Below are 25,637 nucleotides of genomic sequence, written 5' to 3'. Positions count from 1 at the left end.
TAGTATGTAAAATGTTGGCATTACAAATAGCAACCATTCAATGTTTTCTTTTATCTTCAAAATTGCACTACACAAATGACAATGCAGGTTTTCTCTGCATTACAGTAGTTTTCTTATAATTCCGTCAAACTGTAAAAATGCTTAAGATACCTTTTTAAAATTCACAGGTAACTACAGGGACAAAAATATAGAAATTAAAATTGGTTAAAGAAATAGTTGTTGCTGAGTAGTATTGAAGTAAATCGGCCTTATTCTGATTTGCAAAAAGTACATCTGGACAAAACCATGTTATGGGGCCTACACACAGGGTGATTTCAGGGAACCCTGGCCCTAACATTGCTCAGCACACATCACTCAACAAAATCTCCCCATGTGTAGACCCAATTACACTATAGGTGGGGCCGATGTAAAATTTGGAGAGAGATTTAGATTTTGGAGGGGTGTGTCGACATTAAAATCTTACTTTTGCAGTGTAAAAATAAAGCTACAATTCTCTCTTCATACACCAAACAGCCCCTCTATGTACGCATGAGAATTTTCTAACGTCTGGTGTCTTTTTTGCTTATTTTATTGCCAAAAGGTAGACTGTGCTGATTAATTTCATATAACACTTTTGTGTATCTGTGTGTGACTGAGTCTCTGAATCTGTGGCTTTTTCCAATAAAAGTTCTGTTCTGCTCTGTATACAAAGTCTAGCATTCACAATATAAATTGTCATATCTCAATTTAATCAGCACATTCTCCCCATGCATTTTAGTCACATTGCAGATGCAGTTTTAGTGCAAAATATTTTTATTACTAGTTAAAAGCCTGCCAAAATGACGGTTTCTGCAATGTACTTTCACTTTGAGCTGTAACAGCTTTTGCTTTCACTTTGAGCTGTGACAGTTTTTAACCCGCAAACTCTCCACCCCACCCCAGTCCCTATCTGTTCCTACCTCCAATCTCTATATTTACATCTCCCTCTTTCCATATCCAGCAAGTTTGAAACAGATCAATGTCCCTGCAAAAATGCTTTCACTTTAATTTGGCCCATCGAGTGGCCTGTACTGGTCAGTGGCTTTGCTTTACCTCATAGAGGTGAGGAGAAGTTAGCCTTATATATATATATATATATATATATATATATATATATATATATATATATATATATATATATACTAATGTCTATCCAGAAGTAGAATGGGAGCAGTAACAGGTCCTGTATATAAGCAGTAACTAGCTGTAAAATAAATATATAAAATAGAAAGGGAAAATACTCTACAAACAAATATAGAAATAAAGATCCTTAATATCAAAATAATAGGGGGGAAAGAAAGAGGAAGAAGGGGAACGAGAAAACAGTGTAGTGAGAGAGGTATCAAGGGCTATAGAACAGAGAGAAGAGTCTTTCCAAGTTAGATGTTGTGTAATCAGAATCAAGCCAAAATTGGGTAAAGAGAAAGTTATAGCAGAGGGACATCACTTATTTTGAACACTGAAGCCATAGCAAGCTTAACTAACCAAGGAAGGTTTGGAAGAGATGATGTCTTTTAAAAGCTGTAGAATCCTAAAGTCCATCCATCTTGGAAAGTGTATCTGGGCATCTATACCAATAGGATATAAGCTAGAATTGTGTCTCTACCACAAGGGGTGATAGCAAGAGGAAGAGATAAAGCCTGTGTTGCACCCACTGTTTAGGAGTGACTGGTCTAGACCATTCTAAGGGCAATATTCAATGCCTCAGATTCGCCATATTTTACAGCGAATCTGGCAATTCGCCGGGGTAGCAGCGAATTTTCTGTCAGAAAAAACAATTCGCCCTATTCAATGGAGCCAATTCGCTGCAAATGAACAGCGAATGTCTGGCGATTCACCGCAATTCGCCAGTGTTTTTCAATGGGTTTTTTTAGTGGAATTCGCCGAGAGTGTATTCAATGCTCAAATGGAGTCTCAAATGGAGTCGAAACTGATTCTCTGTTTTACATTCGTCATCTTTTTTTAGGTGAACTGGAATGTGATCTTTTAAAATAAAGCGTTTTTTTTTTTTTTTTTTTATGTCAAAAAATCCGATTTTTTTTTCTGTGAATGGGCATGCTATTTTTATTCATGTGCTTGCAGCATATTTTTAATAATTTTTTTTGGTACTTGTGTAGTTTCACGGTGCCACCGTGCGCACAGTCTGTGTTTGAAACTTGGCAGCTTGCCAGACTCTGTGTTTAACTGTGCGCATGCCGCTCTAGCTGTTCTCAGCGCTGCCCAGCGCTGACAGGTCACTGTGGTACTTGTAGTTCCACAGTGAAATAGACAGTCCTGCACACCGCTGACAACGGGAGCATGTAAACTGGCGTGGCGAGCGGACGCGGTACGCGTCCGACCTTTTCATACCCCCATTATCCACGTCGGCGTGGAGTCGATTTTATAAAGTGTGGCGAGCCACCGAGCCCGAAGCGTGGCGAGTGGACGCGGATTATTTCACAGGTAAACGCTTCCCCTCGCGGGGCTCGCTGCGCTCGATCTGACGCGTACCGCGTCCCTTTGCGGGGCTTGCTGCGCTCGGGGTGGCGTGGATAGTGGAATTAACAAGGTCGACAGCTGTTACGTCAACTAGTGTCATTGTGAACAGGTTTAAGAGTGTTTTGCACAGTGCACCCCTATGTACCCCTAGACCCAACTAAATTCAGACACTTTAGCATCTAAATTTAGATGCCCCCTTCTTAGCGGTTTCCAGGGAGTCTGGATTTAGACGCTTTAGCGTCTAAATTTTAGCATGTGCCGGTGTGTATAGTTTAGAAGACCCATACGTTAGCGGTGTGTCGGGGTGTCCAATTTACATGTCCCCGTTGTCAGTGGTGTGCAGGACTGTCTATTTCACTATGGAACTACAAGTACCACAGTGACCTGGCAGCGCGCGCTCCTGCTGCCAGCGCTACGCTGATAACATAGATTACATATGTAAAGCAGCCACGAGCTGCGCTGAGAACAGCTAGAGCGGCATGCGCACAGTAAACAAAGAGTCTGGCGCCGTGAAATTACACAAGTACCTTTTTTTTTTTTAACAATTTTTTTTTTTTACACATTCGCCTGCAGGGAGCCGATCATTAATATTCATATATTCACTGCACTCTGGTCCCGATCATTACATATGCAGGATCGGGACCAGTGAGTGCAGCGGCTCCTATCCCAGCCCCCTGACAGCTCTCCCTGTGTCCCTGCCAGCCCTCCTTCACCCCCAAATCTCCCTGCCTGCAGTCGTCCCTCAGCTCCCTGTGGCATTCACCGGGGGGGTTAAAATTCGCCACCAGGGGCAGAGAGCCCCTGAGCCGTTGAATAGGGCAGACGGGCGGCTGCTGGGCGAATCTCCCTGAAGGGAGAATTGCGGCGAAAGTGCAGCGACTCCTGTGCAGCGAATACTGGCCTTTAACTCTGCTTAAAAGGCAGGCCTGATAGTATCCCCGAATGTTAGGGAGAGCCAGTCCTCCTATATCCTCTTAAGATGCATTTTTATACATATTAAAAACAGACACATGACATAAGCATAGTTGCACGGCACCTGGCAGCTTACTCACACATGGCATTTTGAGGCTAGATGTATGAGTACACAGCTGTATATGTAGCCATTTGTGGGCTACATACCAAAGCAGCAAGTGTTTATTCTGCCCAAAAAAATCTAAAAGCATTTCAAGCATGGTTTGTTCCAAATACAAAGTTACTTGCTTTTTTTTTTTGCTTTAATTCAAAATCGGAATCAGTCCTTGATGGTTTTCATACACATTAGATCAGGGGTGGGCAATAATTTCAGCTGGGGGGCCGCTTAACACTTCCGGTAAATGTTTGAGGGCCGCGCTCAGGAAAAGGGGGTGTGGCCATGAAAATGGCGGGTGTCCTTGAGTGTATTGTACCACACCATATACCCCTAATACTAATTATGCAACACAATAGTAGACCCCTTTATACTTGCCCCTTACATATTATGCCAAGGCTCAACAAATTTCTTTAAAATCTAGGAGCCAGGATGAAAATGTAGGAGCCAGGCAAACTAAAAATAGGGACAGTGCGTGCCACATAAGTTTTGCTTATCTACATGCTCGTTGCTATGGGTTTCATGCTTAATGCCAGGGGTTAACATGCTCATTGCCAACGGGGTTACATGCTCTGCCAGGGGTTAACATGCTTTGCCAGGGGTAAAAGCTTGTTTCTATGGGGTTAACATGATCTGCCAGTGGTAAATGCTCATTGCCATGGGGTTAACCTGCTCTGCAATGCAACACCCAGTAGTAATTATATTGAGGAGTGGCAGGGTTCCCTAGCAAACTGCCACACTGAGGGGGTCGACAGGGGCAGGAGGATTAAAGCGCTGCCTGCTTCCCAATACTGAGGCCACAGAATTACTTTCAGGTGTACAGAGCAGGGGAAGAATTAAGAGCCGGCCGCCGCACACAGTAATACTCACTGCCTGAGGGGGACAACAGGTAATAGCAGGAGGGTGGCTGGAGCCGCGCTGACATCTGAGGCTTCCCACTACTGAAGTCCTGGCATGTAACAGGCCCCAGCGTCAGAGTGGAGCGCTGCTCCCAATTACGGGGGGTCCGGATCTCTGACATGCTGCAGGGGGTGTCACGGAGAGGTCTCAGTCACGCAGCCTCCAAAACCCAACTGCGCCCGCAACGCATTACTGGGAGTGTGGGAGGGGACGCGGTCACACCAACCAATGACTGGGAGGCTGCTTCAGCGTGACCGCGTCCCCTCCCACACTCCCAGTAATGCTGTGCGGGGCGGGCATTGGTGGCGGCACCGCACTACTTTTAGCCCTGCCGGTTAAATGACAAGCGTCTCAGCTAGTCGGGCCGCTTGTCATTGTGATCTAGGTCAGTGCGGTGGGCCAGACCTGAGTGTCTCGTGGGCCGCTTCCGGCCCGCGGACCGCCTGTTGCCCACCCCTGCATTAGATGGTTGGTGGTCTGCAAATGTGCATGAAGTTTGATATAGCATGATTAACATGCTGCAGCATTTTGAGGTAGAGAAAATTACTTTGCTAACTGGGGGGGGGGGGGGCTCTGCTTCATCAGACAGACTTTCAGGACCCAGCTGACCAGTTCCAGTGACCAGCTTCAGTTATGCAGACTGACCATGAACTGCAACCAACAGAGGTTGGGACTTCTTTGCGCTGATATCTGGGAGCTTCTTGTATTGACAAAGGAAGGTTCACCCACCTTCCAAAAACATAGAATACAAGTACAAGTATCAATACTCCTAGCGCTTCCCGAAAAGACTTACACTATATGCAAGGTAAGTGTCCTCAATAATTGTAGAGGTAGTTCTTAATTGGGCCACCGAGGGTAAATCAACAGATAGGGTCCTAAATCTCCAGTAAGTTATAGATGGTGGAGGTTTTCGTTTCTGTATATTCTAAAACAGAAAGAAGAATAGTGCAACACCTTTTTCTGAAAGGGGATAAGAATTTATTATGCACTCACAATTTCCAGGTTAAAAAATGCATATAATCACCAGCCGGTGATATACACGTGGGAGGTTACACCCAGACCTTTCTTCACCGATCCTCAGGCTCCGGAAACCTTTCTTATCGGGATGAAACGGTGTAGATTCCAGGATCCTCCAATGAACATACAAGGGTGATTCTACCAGCCACAGAAACACCTGCTTAATGCATTTCGGACCTTCATCAGAAGCATAATGTTTCCCGTGGCTGGTGGGATTTAAATAGCAAAAAAAGGGCGCCAAGGAGCCTTACGCTCCGGGACGCCAATACAGGAAGCGGAAGTGAGCGGGGCTGAAATCGGAAGTGGGACGCGCGTCTTTTGCGTTCCACCCGAGGACGTCCTTGAGTTCCATAAGCCAGAACGTCACTTCCGGTACATTGTATATACGTATTGCACTTAGCCCGGTATTACAGATTATTCACATTTGTATAAGAAATTCAAATCAAAACAATTCTTCCGAGAATGATTCTCTGCATTAATCCCTGTCCTTTTTCTTCATCAAACGCCAATTTTTTGCAGAATATTATAGGTCCGTATTATTTTAATTGGTCCATATACAAAAGAAATGAAATGGATTTTTAAACTTAACACTCTGGTACCAAATGGTCTAAATAGTGAATTCGAGATCAAATGGTTTTTATAAGTATCTAATTTTAATGTTTTATCAGCTTGTCATATCTTTTTTTAAATGTTTAAGAATTGTGTATAATAAATGTATTGTTATTTATTATTACTATTGACAGCCCGTTCTCCTTGTCCTCCTCCCCTTTTTCTTTTGTATATGGACCAATTAAAATAATACGGACCTATAATATTCTGCAAAGAATTGGCGTTTGAAGAAGAAAAAGGACAAGGATTAATGCAGAGAATCATTCTCGAAAGATTTGATTTGAATTTCTTATACAAATGTGAATAATCTGAACTACCGGGCTAAGTGCAATAGGTATATACAATGTACCGGAAGTGACGTTCCGGCTTATGGAACGCAAGGACGTCATCGGGTGGAACGCAAAAGACGCGCGTCCCACTTCCGATTTCAGCCCCGCTCACTTCCGCTTCCTGTATTGGCGTTCCGGAGCGTAATGCTCCTTGGCGCCCTTTTTTTGCTATTTAAATCCCACCAGCCACGGGAAACATTATGCTTCTGATGAAGGACCCGAGGGTCCGAAATGCATTAAGCAGGTGTTCCCGTGGCTGGTAGAATAACCCTTGTATGTTCATTGGAGGATCCTGGAATCTACAATATTTCATCCCGATAAGAAAGGTTTCCGGAGCCTGAGGATCGGTGAAGAAAGGTCTGGGTGTAACCTCCCACGTGTATATCACCGGCTGGTGATTATATGCATTTTTTAACCTGGAAATTGTGAGTGCATAATAAATTCTTATCCCCTTTCAGAAAAAGGTGTTGCACTATTCTTCTTTCTGTTTTAGAATATACAGAAACCAAAACCTCCACCATCTATAACTTACTGGAGATTTGGGACCCTATCTGTTGATTTACCCTCGGTGGCCCAATTAAGAACTACCTCTACAATTATTGAGGACACTTACCTTGCATATAGTGTAAGTCTTTTCTGGAAGCGCTAGGATACTTGTTGTACAAGAACTGCAACCATTTGAAGCAGCAATCAGTTTGCAGATGCATCTATTTCCTAAAGACCTCCCTCTGCATTCACATTTTAGTTGTACAGTAATGCACAGCCGCTTCCCTGTGACATTACCATACAAATAATTGGGCCCATAGATAATAGATTTGCTTAGCATGATCACGCAATATTTCCTTAAGGTGCCCATATTGCACAGTGTGTGCAATATACTCCGTGCATTGTCTACTAGATCCCATAGTTCAAAATGCATGTGATAAGCTACAACAGCGTGTTTTGAACTAGATGCAGTAAGATCTAAAAGTACATGTTGCACATACTTTTTGTACTTTTCGATATGAAGATCAAGACCCCACAGACTGCTACCATCTCCAGAAAGACCCCATTATGACAACCCAACAGCTCACTTTCATTTTGGATAGCATCACCTTCATCTTACAACATAACAATGTATGGTTTGAGGACCAATTTTATCTCCAGACCACAGGGACAGCAATGAGACTGAGATTCGCTCCGAGTTAAGCCAACTAATTCAGGAGCTGGTGGGAGAACCACAACATTTGGTGTGGCAACCGTCTAGGGGCGAATCTCGTGCTTTGGACCAGCTACAAAGGTGATATATTCTTCATCTGGCGGAACAAAAGAATCACTCCAAACTTTTTTACACACATGGACAACAACAATAACAATCTCAAGTTCACAGAAAAATACAGCAAAAGCCAGGTAGAGTTCCTTGATTTACAAACATTCATAGAGGACTTGCAGATACACACCAAGACCTATAGAAAAACTGCTTTATTTTGTCAACCAGTTGGCATCACCCAAACTGGCTGAGGGCTATACCCAAAGGACAATTCATACAATTGATAACACTACCAACACAGGTGGCCACGACTACTGTGGCACCTGCATTGGCTGCACAAAATCAGGCAAGCAACACACCAAACCCACTACCAGCTTCACATCGACCAACACAAACACTAACAACAAAATCAAAAACAAACTTACCTGTAATATTAAGGGAATCATTTACCTACTAGAATGCCTATGTCACAAGAAGTACATAGGTCGCACGATCAGACCGCTCAAGACACGTATAGGTGAACATATACATAATATTAATAAGGGACTTGCAGAACATAATTTGTCTTCAAAGATTACCATCACAGTAATCCAACAAGCCTCAACTTTCTAGGTATCCAGGAAGTTCACCGCAACTGGAGAGGCGGTAATTACTTACAACGGATCAAAACAGTTAATTTTTTTTCTTAGAAGTTAGTTTTTATAGAAATTAGTTTAAAAAAAGAGTTACTTTTTTCATGATACAGTACTGTATGTAGAAAATGCTAAAAATTCCTGAAAAATGCTTTGCAAACCAGACCTAGCCATGCTACCTTCACAATATTTTTTTAACTAATGGTTTGAGTCTGTGAAAGCAAATGAAACAAACTAGTTTTACTGATGTATTAAATGGTTAGCTGAAGCTCAAAATGTGTCATAACTGCTATTCAAATACTGAATATGGAATATGAAGTAGCATGAAGCATTGTATCCATTATACATTCAACATAGAAATAGCAATTACTGTTTTGATACGAATAGGGTAGGCTGGTGGAAAAATCTAATAATTGAGGTACAGCTTTGCTTCTGTGAAAACAGAGATTTGAACTAGTTTCAACGTTTTCGACTGAGCCCCGTATGTATCAAGATGTAGTTAAACCTTCAGATAGATGGCTAAAAACACCTTGCCAGCCCCGGAAGCCACAGCCAAATACACAGTGTAGCAATAATATTCTTGTCTGCACTGACAATTTGGCTGGGTGATAGCGGTGCTGCGGGGCCATGCATCGCTATTGCCTGCTGTGCAAACACGGGTGGTGATTCCAGCAAGCGTAAGCGATTTTGATGTACTCAAAATTGCTTAGAAGATTCACCCACGAGTGTACACCCCTTTAGTGTAATGTATTTTAATGCCATTGTCCCAAGAAGGTTCCTAATGTCTCTAAAAACAATTCTGTCCATTCATGGGAGATTCGCATTCTGATTAAGAGAAAATGCCCTCTCTGACATTTTACCAATACCCACTTCCCTCAGGTGTGGTTTATCTAGCCGGTGTATAAAACCAAATGTAGGGAAGTCACAATAACTAGTTTGTATAATTAGTCTGAAATATTGTTAGGATACAAATATTACAAGGGCTAAAGAGGGTATCTGCAGTCACACTGAGGTATATTTTGCTTTTTTAACTTCAGTAATTTTTATTGAAAAAATTTCATATTATGCAAAACGGGGGATCAGGAAGGGAAAAAAAAAAAGGGGGGGGGGGGGGAGACAGTCACCAAAACTGTAACAGTCTCAAAACAGCATTACAGGACATAATACATCATAATCTCATACATCAATTACAGCCCAAATACCTAGAAACAAAACAATAAAAATAAAAGACGAATCTTAAATACATACTAAGGAAGTGGGTCTGGAGAGAGGTCAGTCAGACTTTGTTTTATAATATCAGCACCTTGACCGACCGTAGTGAATACCTTCCAAGGGTTCCAAATGGCTAAGAATGTATGTGTAGGGAGGTGTGTGGGGGAATAGTCTGTCTCCATTAAAAAATGGGAATGAACCTTGAGAAAGGAATTGGGGGGGGGGGGGGGGGCTGCTTGTGTCCAACACTGCGATAGCAGCCCGGGCTGCGATGCAGATATGACCTAGGACATCGTGTAGGTCGGAAAGGGACTGAGGCAGAGAAATAGTTTAGGAGGGCTATGAGAAGCGAAGGCAAGAGGGATAGGGATAATACTTTGTTGATAAGGTCAAAAATTGCTTTCCAAAATGGAGTGATATTAGGGCAGGACCAGAAGACGTGGAACTGATGGCCAACCTCTTTTTTGCTTTTTTATATCTTATACTGTATATGTGGAAATATACCAAGTATTAGACAAATTTTTAATTTAAGTGTTTCTCTTTGCTAATATACATCTAGCTTAACCCTTTAAGTGCCAAGTGAATTTGTCAAAATAGGTGTAAAAATGGGCAAGCAAACATTTGTATTTATCATAATCACTCGTAATGTTTACCTTCTATAGGAAATATCTTTTTTTTTTACACAACATTTTTTATTTGTATTTATGTAAAAAATGTGAGGAAAGCTGGCATGTTTTGCGGATATTTTGCACAGATGTTGGCACTCACAGGGTTAATAGAATAAAGATCAAATTAGCAGCATATTTGTGCCAGTTGTGTTTTTTCTGGAGTAAGCTTTCTAAAGCACCTTTTCATTCATCATGTGCACAGTATGCTTCAACTCTAGAAAGTTCTCCTGCATTTAGAACTATTCTCTTTGTTACGTTGACCGTTACGAAAAATGCTTTTATAAAGCTAATACTTTTTTTCTTTTTATTTAAAGATGAAGGAGTGACACTATGGTATGATCACGTCAGGCCACCGCATTCCTCCTTACACTCTACCTTCATGCAACCACTAATAGAATCAAAAGCCCAGTACAGAAATAGGATCAAGTCTACTCGGCTTCTCATACAGCAACTTCGATTAATAAAGTCTGAAGCGGAATTGGAACTCATGAAGAAAGCAGGCCACATCTCTTCTCATGTATGGGCTCTTAACATTCTTTAAAACACGATTTATTTGTATGCCTGGGCTGTAATAATATAATGTTGCCATTTGATTCTGTTATCTGCCTGGCAGTTGAAGTATGCTGGGCCATCCTAACCATACAAAACACATAAGAACATGGTGGAGCACTATGCTATCTAATATTTTTGGTATTACAGGTACTTCAGTTGAACTTGTATCAACTTAAATTGCTATTTAGTCTTTCAGTACAGTTTCCTGCTACCTTGTGTTAGTGCAGTTAACTTAGTTGTTAATTATAGGATTTTTAATGTGGTATCCCTGGAGACTGGAGTATCCCTTTCTATGTTCCCAGTACCTCTGAATTCCATGTGGATAGTGAGTGGGACAAATATGGTTGTTCCCTGAGCAGCGTGAACATTCAAACCTGATTTTGCCCTCATGAAGGAATGTGGTCATTGCCAATATAATTTGTTAAGATTACTTGTTCAATATAGTTTTGAAGAAAATTTAATTGAAGGGAGATTTCATTAATAAACTTTTGGAAACAAACCTAAAAATAACCTTGTTTTGGTCCCTATACGATTAGCATTTTATTTTGTAGAGGGTTATCTTAGGTTCATACACATATATTTCAATATGGCCAGGAAAATAAGTTAAAGCCAATGTCTCTCATGCACAGTCTTCTGCTTCCCAGGCATCCTCCCCTTCTAGCTCCTCTGGTCACTCTATTACTTCCCCAGCATCCACATCTGTAGGTCTGGAGGGTGAAACTCATGCTTCAGTAGTTTTAGCTAACCTGGCAGCGGCTCAGGAAGGGTTGCTGCTTATTAAGCCTATTAAGGAACCAATAAATGTATATAAAGGAGTGCAATACAGTAGTAATAAAAATATTCAAGTTTGGCGGCAGACGCAGTTCTGTGAAAGCAAATGAAACAAACTAGTTTTACTGATGTATTAAATGGTTAGCTGAAGCTCAAAATAAACATACAGTGATTATATATGGTGTCAAAAAACTTTACATATGTCAGCCATATAGTTAGTATGAATTTATGCAAATCATCAGACCCACATGTATATATCTAAAAGTGGCATAGAGCATTATGCTCAACCTCTTCAAAATGAAGTGCCTCATCAGTGAATTGGGGGTAGTTCTTATAGCTCACTTCAAGCCCCCGCATTCATAGTGGAGCGAAGTTTAAAAATACAATAACCTGTCAATTGATAGCACCAGATTATTATTACCGTGAATGTGCCAGTAAGAATGTAGTAGCCATCTCCAAATTTAACCTCCTATTTGGATGGAGCATCTCACACTCTAGTTGTCCTGACCAGGGATTGCATCCATTTCACTGTGATAAATTGGTTCCATTTAATTCTCAAGGCAGTCATAACAACTGTGCAACAAGAATTTTAGCAGCGCTTGACAGTGAAAGACACTAGATAGTGAAAAATGTAGCAATTTATTACACAATTAAAATACAGTCTAAAAATAAAAACATATCCACATAATAATGGGGGAAATGGGGGGCAAGTGTTGGTAGGGATAGAATGGTGAGGAGGACCAAATGATAATATGACCTGCTCTGATCCGTGTAGTAAGTCCCGATGGAGTATAGTCCAAGATTGTCTGGGAATCGCTGGAGGGATCGGTCCTTATAGATGTTGAAATAGGACCAATCTTAAACCTCAACCAGTGGAGCGAGGGGTGGTTCCAGTGGGGATATATACTTTCCAAATCGGGTGGTGAGATGAAATGAACGGCAATCAGAAAAAGTAGGCAGGAGATGGTCCAATATGTCCTCAGAGTCCAAACCAAGGTGGGGGGGGTTGTTGGCACCAACGCGTTTCGCTGGGACTGAATTCCAGCTTTATCAAGGTGACTGTCCTTTGTCTGGGCACCCATATATATACCCAGACTCCCTTGCATCAATTTGCATAATTGGGCAATGGATATGTGTTACATGACATAAAAACAATAAAATATATAATGGAGACAGACATATAATTCATTCTAACTAATCTCTTGATCTAAAATGGAACATTTATAGATGCACATTGACATAAAAAAGACGAAAAGTTTAATATATGAGAATTACTTCCGGGTCAAACTGTGATAGCTTAGTGTTTGAACCAGGCTTTTAGAATCATAATATCATCATCCATAGGGCCTTGGGTAACATAGACATCAACAGTATACCTTGATTGTGTTAATACATATTTATTAAAACAGCAAAGGGGTGAATATAAGAGATCTTATTAAAACGTAAGACCGGATGTGTAAAGCCGATATTCGGCCAATAGGAATAAGCGTGTAGTGCTTCCTGCTTATTGGAACGCACTCACGTGTATATGGTTCCACCAGTTATAATGTCAGGGAAGTGTTACATCTATTCTCCCCTCTTGCCGGAGGTGACGTATCGTAGTCACCGGCATATTACCTCGGAGGGCAGGATGTGATGTGTGGTGTTACATCCATCTACATCCCCCTCCCGGAAGTAACGTATCAACAGATTCTTAGTTGCGCACAGCCCGAAAATCAGGAAGTGGTACATGGTGCCGCATACGTCTGTGTTCCCCTACCGGAACTGACGTATCGACATATTTATTGACTGTGCGCCATCTTTAACAGCTTGTGGAAGTACCAGGGAATGGAGTATAGTTTATCAAACCGGATGTGACGTTACGTAATTGATACTTGTGGCACATTTATTCAATTTATCACCGCACATCGCGGAAGTGATGCGTTTCCACCTGGTTTTACTATGGGGGAAACATTATTTCGATGTACACTAACTTCCTTTAGGAACGTTTAATCATTTAATAATTATATATACCTCATTCAGACACAAATATAAAAATGTATATATATAAAGAACACAACAACAATAAAAAATGATGAATGATAATGATCAGAATAATTATATAATAAAAATTATGAATAAATAATTAATTAAATATAAAGGACTAATAATCAATGAAAAATATTAATTTTTAGAGGAATTTGATAATTAGTAATAACTGGACAATTGATATATAGAGTAGATATAGAACATTCAGCTGGCTGATTAGATACATACAATATCATTCGTCACCGTATAAGTAGTGGTGGCAATAGTGAACAGGAAAGATGATACTGCAATAATAATTCATTATTAGTGAGGGTTTCAGTTATAACTCTCAAATAAGTATTTTCAGAAAACCATCCTACGCAAATACAAACGATAATCTAAAAACACAGGTATATCGAGAAGTTATTCTTCACTCTAAGAATTATATGTTTTGATGAGACTATACTTAAAGGACAGTATTTAGCTCCAGGGACTCGTTCAGTCCTTTGGGGAACAATGAGTCAAATTTAAATATCCAGTAGATCTCTTGTCTACATAATATTTTGTATCTATTTCCTCCTCGTTTACTGGTGTTAACATGTTCTATTCCAAGTACTTTTAAGCACTCTGAGTCACCATTATGGTGTTCCGCAAAGTGCCTAGATACACTATGTAGCATGTTTCTATTTTTAATGTTTTTTCTGTGCTCTAAGAAACGTGTTCTTAACGCTCTTGTTGTTCTCCCAACATACTTAAGATTGCAACTACAGGACAAAACGTAAATTACGAAGTCTGTGTTGCAATTAATTAGACCCCTAATTTCAATCGGTTTATTTTCCCCCTCAATTGTAAACATTGTAGTCCTATTGTCGATAAATTTACAGGTTATACATGAAGTTCTGCCACATTTGTAGCAACCATTCATCCTTTGTGATAACCACATGGTGGGCAGGGTGGAGGCTTCTGAATGTACACTATTTTTGATCTTAGTTTCCTCCCTGAGGGCACTAGGAGCTAACATTGTTTTGAAAGATTTATTTTTCTTAAATATGAACGACGGATGCGAGGGTAAAATGCTCCTTAGAGTTGGATCCTGTTTAAGAATGGGGAAGTTTTTTTGTACAATCTTCTTGATCTCTACATATTGTGAATTATAAGTCGAGATGAAGGAAAGATGTTTCTTATTTTCACTCTCAGAGGGAGCCTGGGAATGTGGTTTCCTTTTTTCCTTTAATAATGTTGTTCTCTCACAGGCTCGAACCTCTTTGATGGCCCCTTCTATTAGACCGTCTGGGTATCCCCGTACTTTAAAAGAATGTCCTAAACCCCTAGCTTGTTCCTCGAACGTTTCTATTTTCGAGCAGTTACGTCTTAACCTTAACATTTGGCCTTTCGGAATATTTTTGATCCAGGATGGATGATGTGCACTCGTGTAGTGAAGATAAGAATCAGTATTTACTTCTTTACGAAAGTTGGAGGTCTGAATTTGACCTTCTTCAATTGTTAAACTAATATCCAAAAAATCGATATGTTCAACATTATAAACATGGGTGAATTTTAAATTAAATGAATTAGAATTCAAGTGAGTGACAAAAGAAAGTGCTGAAGTGCTATCCCCATCCCAAATAATAAAAAGATCATCAATATAACGGCCATAGAGAACCAGATTCGCGCTCCAGCTGCCCCCCCACACTAGGAGGTCTTCGACCTCCCCCATGTAGAGGTTGGCATAACTGGGCGCGAATCTGGTTCCCATGGCCGTTCCCATCACCTGTAAATAGTGTTGGCCTAAAAATTGAAAGTAATTGTGTTTAAGAATAAAAGAAATAGAGTCTAAAAGGAATTTAATGTGAGCCTCACTGAGATCTCCATCCTGTATTAGTCTCTTCTCAATTGCAGTCATACCCAGATGGTGTGGGATGTTAGAGTAAAGACTCTGAACGTCCAATGTAAGGAAGGCATAAGTTTCTTTCCATTCAATTTCACTGATCAAATTCAGAAAATGTGTAGTATCTTTTACATGGGATCTCAGTGAGGGCACCCGTGGTTGAAGATAAGTGTCAACATAGTGGGACAAATTAGAAGAAAGTGCACCTACACCAGAAATAATAGGACGTCCTGGAGGTGATGTGAGGGACTTGTGGATTTTAGGAAGGTGGTAATAAACGGGAGTGATGGAATGTTCAACATAAAGAAAAAGATATTCCTCTTTGGAGATTATACTTGCTTCTAGAGCATTATGTAATAACAATTTTAGCTCTTTAGTGAATTTGGGAGTGGGGTCCGAATCAAGGGGGAGATAGATATTTGTGTCTCCCAATTGTCTTAAGGCATCCTGCACATAATCGGTCCTGTTCTGAAGTACTAGACCCCCTCCTTTGTCCGCTTGTTTGCAGACAAGTGAGGGGTCTTTGATCAATTTGTCTAAGAGATTCTTTTCCCGTCTGGTTAGGTTGTCACGTATCTTTTTATTTTTATTTTGTTTGGCACAAAGATTTTTAAACTCATCGAAAGTGGTCTTATAGAAACTTTCGATATAAGTCCCTTTTGTTTTTATGGGAAAAAACTCTGATTTTCTTTTTATTGAAGATTTATCAACATCGAAAATCTTTTTCATCTTCTCGGGGGATTGGCTTTCAATTAACAGTTCTGACAGTATGCCGAGAGTTTCATCATCTCCTGAATCCAAGTGAACGAGGGGCTCTATGTTGGGGGTTTCGGAACATTTATTAGCAAAATATTTCTGTCTGCACAGAGTGCGGATGAATCTATTCAATTCCACGAATAGAGTGAAAAGATTAGCAGGGGTTGAGGGGGAGAATTTAAGGCCCTTACTTAAGAGTTTGGTCTCCTCTATACTCAACTGTCTAGTGGAAAGGTTGAAAATAGTTTTAATTTCTGGTAGGGAGTCATTCTTAGTTTTTCTCGTCCTTTTTAATTAAATTTTCTTCCCTCCCCTTCTCCCTCGACGCTTGAAAACCTGCGTCTTTTGGGGGTTGTTTTCAAGAGGTCCCTGTCCGGTAAGAGGTTGCGTCTCTGTCTTGACTCTAAAAAAGAAGAAGTGGAGCCTGAGTCTCTATCTGAACGAATCATGTGGGGATCATGAGTCTTCGGTCTAGCTCCTAAATCATTTTTTGAGGAATAGTTATTCCTATTGGGGGGTTCATCTCTGTTTCTATTGTTATTAGATAGTTCTTCCCTATAATGGTCAAATTTTGGTTGGCGACTATAATTAACTCTATAGTTTGAATTTCTATATTCAGTGGATCTATGTTGTTGTCTCCTATTGTTGGTAGGTCTAATGTTAGTATCGTATACTCTCATGTTTCTCACTTTTTCAGATTGTTTTCTATAAGGGGTCCTATTAGTATCATCATTAGTTCTAAGTTTATTCCTATATGATCTAATATCACCAGTCTCGTAGTCGTTAATGTCCCGTTGAAATTTTTTACATTTATTATCTATCAGATCTTGTTCGAATTTAGTAATTTTATCCATAATAATAGTGTCTCTCTCTTTGTATTCCTTAGATTTGTTGTATGGTTCTAATTTATTTTTAAGAGTTTCAATCTGTTGTTCTAAAGCTTTTGTCTTTTGTAGCCTGAAATCAATAACCAGTTCCAACAATTTAAATGAGCATTTATCTAAAATCTGGTCCCATTTACCTTGAAATTCCTTATCCCCATTGAATATTGAGGGTTTAAAAAGCCTTAGGCCTCTAGGGATCATCTTTTTGTCTAGGTATTTTTGAAGGTTTGTACCGTCCAGCCAATGTTTAGTTTCAGATAACAACTGTTCTAATTACAGGCTTTCATTAAACTCCTGAACACACAATGATCTCCTGTAATTATTTGCAAGGTTAATTTAAGTCTAGATTTAAAAAATGTTTCCTCCTCCCCCTCAGTGAATCTGTTTTTGCCTTATAGGCTTTCATTGAGACCATGCATTGCAGCAAGGCACCAGTGAATGAAGCTTTCATATATGCCAAGGTGAGGAATGCAGTACCTTAATTATAGATTATAATTTATTGCCATTTATTTATATAGCACCAGTCTATTCAGTTACACTGTACAATTGTCTTCATTCCCTGAATCTTCTAGTCATTACTGAAACCTGGATTTCTGTCTCTGACAACACTTCTCACTCTTATGCTGGGTACACACCAAAACGATTTTGGCACAATCCCATCAATCTGGATCCAATTCAGACTGATTGGATGCAGATTGGATGCAGATTTGGTTAAAAATCATTTGGTTGGATCTGAATTGGATCCGAATTCGATCCTACCTTCTGCAGGTAGGATCTGTAAAAGATCCATTCATCTGAATACAGAGGGGATCGGATCGTATGCAAATCCTATGCAAATTGTATGCAAATCGTACGATCCGATTTGCATACGATTTGCATACAATTTGCATCCAATCCAAATCGTTTTGGTGTGTACCCAGCATTACTTTCTCCAAAGCCCCCCCAGCCCAGGGGTCACGTGCGGATTCTCATATGTACCCATACCCTGAGAATCCTCTTACATTCTCCTACATTTGACGTTCATGTTTTATGCCTCCACTTCAACCTTGTTCTCCCTCCAAACTTCTTGACAAATTTGTTCCTAGGCCCCATCAACTTCTTCTCTTCAGATCTTTCATTATCTTAGGTGACTTCAACACCCCATTCAATATCACCACATAATTCTCTGACTCTAAACGGCTTACAGCATTGTTTGTTCTCTTCCAATGAACCTCCTCATTTTCCCATGTGAGTGGACACTCCCTTGATCTGGTCTTCACTCACTGTTGTAATCTTTCTGATTACTCCAGTTCCCCATTCCACCTTTCTGACCACCACCTGCTCTTTTATCCTTCTCCATCTCTTTCTTCTCAAACTACATCCCTAAATGTAACTTTGCGACCATCAATACTGTTTCTCTTTCGTCCAGTCCGGTGACACAGCTCCACAATGGTATGTAGTAGGGTCTGCCAGGAGCCAGGCACCTATGCTTCAATTCTTTGGGAGCAGGCTCCTCCCTCTGCATCCCATCATGCTTCAGTTTCGTTTAGGTGCCCACAGGAGTGGGTGCAATGCTGAGTGGCTGCGCTGTCTGAAGGCAGTTTTTGAAGGTATTGGTTTCACTATGCGCCCCATTATTGCTTCGGCCTGGGTGGCAAAAGCCATGATCAAGTGGGCAGAGACTTTGGGTAGTCATCTCCAGCATGATGCGGAAGCTTTTTCCGTGGCAGAAAAGTTGAGGTGTGCTGCGGAATGTATATGTGAAGCTAGCGAGGAGGGTGCCAAAATGGCGTCCAAAGTATCCGTCACTTCTGTTACTGCCAGAAGAGCTCTCTGGTTAAAGGCCTGGGAGGCGGATAGTGAATCTAAAAAGTCACTGGAAACTATCCCTTTTAAAGGTGAGCTTTTATTTGGGTCGGAATTGGATGAGATCATCAAACAGGCTACTGGGGGTAAGAGTACTTTTCTTCCCACCACCTCTAAATCCTCTGGCTCTAAATTTGGAGCCTTTAAACCGTCCTTTCGTCCTTCCTTTCGAGGGGGAGCAACTGGCAGAGGTCAGTCAGGGCGTGGAAGATTCCAAGCCGGCAGAGGTAGAGCGACCAAGTCAAAGTTTGGCGTCTTTACAAAGAAATATGCCGCCAAGGGGGAAGACAAGCCCTCATGACGGGGCGGGGACTCCCTGTTCTGGGATCAGAGTAGGGGGTCGCCTCCTGCAATTTCAGGACAGTTGGAGGGTAGCCACGGAAGATCCGTGGGTACTCTCCATTGTTTCAGAAGGATATTAAATAAATCTCAGGGGTCCACCCCCTCGCAGATTTCTTCCCACTCCTTTACCAAGGACCGCGTCTCTCAGATCTTCACTTCTGGGAGCTGCTTTATCTCTCGAGAAGAAGGGGGTAGTTATACCGGTTCCTCGAGGGAAGATAGTAAAAGGTTTTTATTCGATCCTTTTTTTAGTTCCCAAACCAGACAGGTCATTCAGGCCCATTCTAAATTTAAAGTCTTTGAATGTTCATCTTTGGGTGGATCACTTCCGCATGGAATCCCTGAGGTCGGTGCTGTTGAGCATAGAGCCAGGGGAGTTCTTGGCATCAGTGGATATTCAAGATGCTTATCTCCATGTCCCGATCCACAGAGATATCCAGTCTTTACTCCGGTTTGCAATCGGGGGAAGACATTGGCAGTTCCAAGCACTCCCGTTTGGGCTTGCCACGGCCCAGAGGGTGTTTAAGGTGATGTCCACCATGGCTGCAGCTCTCAGACTGCAGGGGATAATTGTTATCCCTTACCTGGATGATCTGCTTTTCAAAGCAGAGTCGGCAGAGTTGTTACAGGTCCACCTGGAGGTGGCAACACAGTTTTTGAAAAGTCAGGGCTGGTTCTTAAATCTGCCCAAGTCCCATTTGACACCAACGCAGACTTTGACATTTTTGGGGGTGATCATAGACACACACCTTCACAGGGTGTTTCTCCCAGAATCCAAAGCTGCGGAGATTCGGCTGATGGTGTTGGAGATCCTACAAGCACCGGCTCCGTCCGTAGGGAAGATGGTGGCAACTTTCAAAACTCTCCAGTTCGCCAGATTCCATTCCAGGATTTTCCAATGGAACATCCTGTCCTGTTGGTCCGGAAATGCCAAGACGATGAAACAGGAAGTTTTATCCCTGTCACTGGAGTCCAGGGAGTCTCTCCTATTATGGACGGATGTGGAAAATTTGCAGCTGGGGAGATCTCTCAGGCCTTGGGATTGGTTGGTTTTAACGACCGACGCCAGTTTGAGGGGCTGGGGGGCAGTAGTTCTTCACCTGAGGCTTCAGGGCCTTTGGTCGAAGGAAGAGTCCAAACTGCCTATAAACATTCTGGAGCTGAGGGCAGTCTTGAATGCATTAATTCAGGCGGAGGATTTTCTGAGGAGATCCCCACTGAGAATACAATCGGACAATGCTACGACAGTGGCTTATTTGAACCACCAAGGCGGGACACGCAGCAAGATGGCGATGGCGGAATTTTCCAAAATCTTCAGTTGGGCAGAAACCAACGTTCCAGCATTGTCGGCGATATTTATTCCAGGCGTCAGGAATGTGGAAGCAGACTTTCTCAGCAGGGAGTCGCTTCGGGAAGGAGAATGGACTCTCCATCAAGAGGTTTTTCAGGAGATTGTGAATCGATGGGGTCTGCCAGACATAGACCTGATGGCGACAAGAATGAACTGCCAGGTTCAGAGGTTCTGCTCACGGGTGAGGGATCCTGCAGCGTGGCCGGTAGACGCCATGACAGTTCGGTGGGACTTCCAGATGGTGTACATTTTTCCTCCATTTCCCATGTTGCCGAGAGTATTGAAGAAAATAAAGAATCAGGGAGTACGGGCAATTCTAATTGCGCCAGACTGGCCCAGGAGGTCATGGTACTCCGATGTACTGAGGTTGTCGAAGGATTCCTGGAGGCTTCCTCATCGTCAGGACCTGTTAGGCCAGGGGCCGTTTCTTCACAAGGACCCAGGTCGTCTCAATTTGACGGCGTGGCTTAGGAAACCTCCTTATTGAAGAAAAAGGGGTTTTCTGATGAGGTTATCCAGACCATGCTGAGGGCCCGTAAGCCGGTCTCTGCGGCAAATTACCATCGGGTCTGGAAGATATACATTAGATGGTGTGAGAGGCAGAAGCTTCACACTTCCAGATTCAAATTGTCAAGACTTTTAAATTTTTTGCAGGATGGTTTTTCATCAGGCCTTAGTCTGCAATCCTTAAAGGTGCAGCTTTGGGCCTTATCTCTATTCTTTCAAAAGAGAGTAGCTTTGCTACCTGAGGTTCAAACCTTTTTACAAGGGGTTGCTAGGCTTAAACCGCCTTATAGGCAGCCAGTGGCGCCTTGGGACTTATCTTTGGACTTATCTATGTTACAGAATCCTCTTTTTGAGCCGCTAAGATCTGCGATGTGACGTGGAAGCTCACTTTTTTGTTGGCAATTGCATCAGCCAGACGAGTGTCTGAGTTGGGTGCCTTGTCTTGCAAGTCACCTGTTTTGATTTTTCACGATGACAGGGCTGTGATTTGAACAGTGCCAAAATTCCTACCTAAGGTAGTGTCATCTTTTCATTTAAACCAAGACATTGTACTTCCAGTGTTTTCTCCCCCAGACGGGGTTAAAAATAGAGACAAACTGAAGAGATTGGATGTGGTTCGTGCCTTGCGAATCTACATTGAGAGGGTAAAGGACATTCGAAAATCGGATTTACTCTTGGTGCTATATGATGTGCATAAGGTTGGGTGGCCTGCTTCTAAGCAGACCATCACTCGCTGGTTGAGAGTGATGCCTACTGTAAAGCAGGTAGACCGGTTCCGTCTCGGATAAATGCACATACCACCAGGTCGGTTGCTTCTTCCTGGGCGGTGCGCCATGGGGCTACGGCGGAGCAGTTGTGTAGGGCTGCCACCTGGTTCCTCTGTTCATACCTTTACCAAATTTGACAGATTTCATGAGTTCGCGTCAGAGGACGCTTCATTTGGACGGGCAGTGATGAGAACTGTTGGTCTGAGCGTACCCTCCAAAAGGACCGGCTCATGAACATCCCATTGTGGAGCTGTGTCACCGGACTGGACGAAAGAGAAAAGGGGATTTTTGTAAGAACTTACCGTTCGAACCCCTTTTTCTGAGTCCAGTCCGGTGACACAGCGATCTCTCCCTTACGCTCAGTTAAGTGTACCGTTCATGTGTTGTCATGTTATGGTTCTGTTATGTTACATATAAAGTGTTCAGGCATTGTTCTGAGTTATGTATCCTAGAGTGCTCTTGAAGTTGAACTGAAGCATGGTGGGATGCAGAGGGAGGAGCCTGCTCCCAAAGAATTAAAGCATAGGTGCTTGGCTCCTGGCGGACCCTACTACATCCCATTGTGGAGCTGTGTCACCTGACTGGACTCAGAGAAAGCGGTTCGAATGGTAAGTTCTTACAAAAATCCCCTTTTCTTTATCCTCCTTGCTTGACTCACTTCTCTCCCTTATTATTTCTCTCCCCTGACTTCCTTCTCTTCTTGACTCCTGTGATCACTTCTCACCCTTGCAGATCAACACCTCAACCCTGGCATTCCAAATACCCCAGATATCAAGTGTTCATGTACCACCGGGTAACTGTGAAGGAAATTGCATTCTATGGCAGACTTCCTTCATTTTAAATATATGCTTTCATCCTTCTGTGCTGCTCTTTCCTTGTCTAAACAGTCTTATTTCTAGAACCTTTTTTTTCTTACTAACTCTGATTTATTTTTCCTCTGTGGAGATAAAGTCATGACCTTCATCTAGTCCTCCCCTCACTTAACCCTATTACCTCCCACCTCCTCCGCTGATTCACTACTTTTGCCATCTTGCTCATGTCTTCAATCTCTCCCTCGCTTAAGGTATTGTCCCAACTGCCTTCAAGCATGCCCTTGTCTCCTGCATTCTTAACTAGCTTTGGTCCTAACACTCTGTCCAACCCATCCTTCCTTTGACTCTAAAACTCCATGAGCATATGTTCTACAACTGCCTTACTGTCTTTGTTTCCTCCCTCTTCTTGCTTGACCCTTTTTCTGTCTGGTTTCCATTCTCTACATTCCACTGAAACTGCTCTCATGAAAATCAGCAATGACTTCCTTGCTGATAAATCCAAGGGTCACTACTCTCTGCTCATTCGCCTCAACTTCTACTGCTTTTGACACCTTGCCCCATCCTCTCCTGCTTTATCCTTCACTACCATGGTCCCCATGAAACGACCCTCTCCTGGCTGTCCTTCTACCTCTTCACCATTTCTTCTGTATCCTCTCATGACTTTAATTCCCCACACTTCCCCAAACGTTGGTGTTCCCCAAGCTTCTTTTCTTGGTCCTCTCCTATTCTCCCTCTATATGTCCACTTTAGGTGAGATCATTAGCTCTTTTGACTACCAATATGTTCTCTATGCTGACCATCTGAGATCTACCTTTTCCTCCTTTGACCTCTCCCCATTTCTTCTAACTCATATCTCCAACTTCCTCTCTATCTCTTCTTGGTAGTCCAACATCTTTCTTAAACTGAACATATCTAAGACTGAGCTAATGTTCTTTGCACCCTCCTGTCTATCTACGTTATCCTCTGATGGAACAACTACCTCCTCTAGCGTGCTAGTGCACTGTATTTCAATTATTTGTGTCTCCTCCCTCTACTTCAATCCACAGAAGCAGTATTTGTTTTATAATTTCTGTCTGAAAAATGTTTCCAGGATTAGACTCTTTCTCATCCTGGATTCTACAAAGACCTTCATCCACTCACTGGCTACCTCCTACTAATATCTTATCTGGCCTCCAAGACTCCTGCCACTCTCCACTCTGTCCTCAATGCTGCCACCCCGGGGCACCTTTTTTCCAAACATACTACTTCCACCATACCATCTTACAAGCCTTACACTGGCCCCATTTCCGAGTCCAATATAAGCTTCTTGCACGTACTTACAAAGCCCTCACCCATTTACCCCCCTATTTATATCTTTGAGCTCATTTCTCTTCATACTGTACTCCCACCTAATCATTTGGCTCCACAATTGAATCCTGTTTCTCCTGACAACTTATTACCCCCCCCCCTCACTCCTGCCTATAGATTTTGCATGTGCCTACCAGACTCCACCTTTCAAACTTCAAAGGTCTCAAGACCCTCTTTTTCACCAAACCCAAACATGTCTCTGCTTTCCCCTAGTGTGTTTTTTCTTCACTTACTTATTCTCTCATCTACTTCATACTTTCTACAATGGCACTTAACCTTTGGTTGCTTCCACCCTGATGCATATTGTGTTATGACCACAGTTGCAGCAATGTTTATAACCCATGTACTTGTCTAGCGTTCTCTTTGCCCGTAAGTCACTGTTTTCTTTATCTCCCTCTGCCTGCTCCCATCTTGCCCACATCTTCAATCTATCCCTCTCATCAGTCACTGTCCCATCTGCCTTCAAGCATGCTCTTGTATTTCCTATCCTTAAAAAACTTAACATTGATCCTAACTCTTTCTCTAACTACCGACCCATTTTTCTCCTCTCTTTTGCCTACAAACTCCTTGAGCGGGATGCGATCATTTGGTCTACTGCATTATGGTCGACAGTCATTAGGTCGAATCCATTAGGTCGACATGCTAAAAGGTCGACATGACTCTAGGTCGACATGGGAAAAGGTCGACATGATTCTAGTTCGAAAGGTCATTAGTTTGACAGGTCATTAGTTCGACAAGGTCATTAGTTCGACATTGTCTATGTCGACATTCACAAGGTCGACATGGAGTTTTTCACTGTTTTTTGAGCCAACATGTGCCGACAGGCGGTATTTCATGCCCTACCATCCACTAGGGCGTGGTGGGAGAATAAAATAGTGTGCCGAGCGTAGCGAGGCACCGTGCCCGACGCATTGCGAGCGATGCGAGGGGATGCAGTGCACTTTAAACTGTGTCCATGTCGACTGTGTTGACATTCAGGTAAAAAAACAGTGAAAAACCCCATGTCGACCTTGTGAATGTCGACATAGACAATGTCGAACTAATGACCTTGTCGAACTAATGACCTGTCGAACTAATGACCTTTCGACCTTTTCCCATGTCGACCTTTTCCCATGTCGACCTAGAGTCATGTCGACCTTTTAGCATGTCGACCTAATGGATTCGACCTAATGACTTTCGACCATAATGCAATAGACCAAATGATCCCAACCCCCTTGAGCATATTGTCTATAACCACCTTACTGCCTTTCTTTCATCTTCCATCCGCTACACTCCACTGAATCTGCTCTCACAAAAGTCTGCAATGGTCTTCATGCTGCCAAATCTAAAGAACACTACTCTCTGCTTATTCTTCTTGACCTTTCTGCTGCTTTTGATACTGTGGACCATCCTCTCCTTCTCCAAATCCTTCACTCCCTTGGTCTGTATGATAGTGCACTCTCCTGGCTATCTTTCTACCTCTCTGACCACTCCTTCTCTGTCTTTTGTCATGACTCCACCTCCCCTGCACTTCCACGGAATGTAGTTGTCCCCCAAGGCTCTGTTATTGGCCCTCTCCTTTTCTCTCTCACTACATCCTCTCTAGGTGATCTCATTTGACTTCCAATATCACCTCTATGCCGATGATACT

At 42.2% G+C, this 25,637-nt stretch overlaps 1 protein-coding gene across 1 annotated transcript in view; it reads left to right on the top strand.

The window, feature by feature from the left end:
• XPNPEP3 (X-prolyl aminopeptidase 3) overlaps positions 1-25,637 on the top strand; it is a 150,696-nt gene that overhangs the window by 61,987 nt on the left and 63,072 nt on the right. Inside the window, exons 4-5 of the mRNA XM_083156639.1 lie at positions 10,493-10,695; positions 17,435-17,497. Coding sequence (XP_083012765.1) covers positions 10,493-10,695; positions 17,435-17,497 — 266 coding nt within the window. The remainder of the gene's footprint in view (positions 1-10,492; positions 10,696-17,434; positions 17,498-25,637) is intronic.

Source organism: Crinia signifera, chromosome 8, assembly GCF_055691185.1.
Source record: "Crinia signifera chromosome 8, ASM5569118v1, whole genome shotgun sequence".
Classification (NCBI taxonomy): domain Eukaryota; kingdom Metazoa; phylum Chordata; class Amphibia; order Anura; family Myobatrachidae; genus Crinia; species Crinia signifera.
This window is presented reverse-complemented; position numbering and strand designations above follow the sequence as displayed.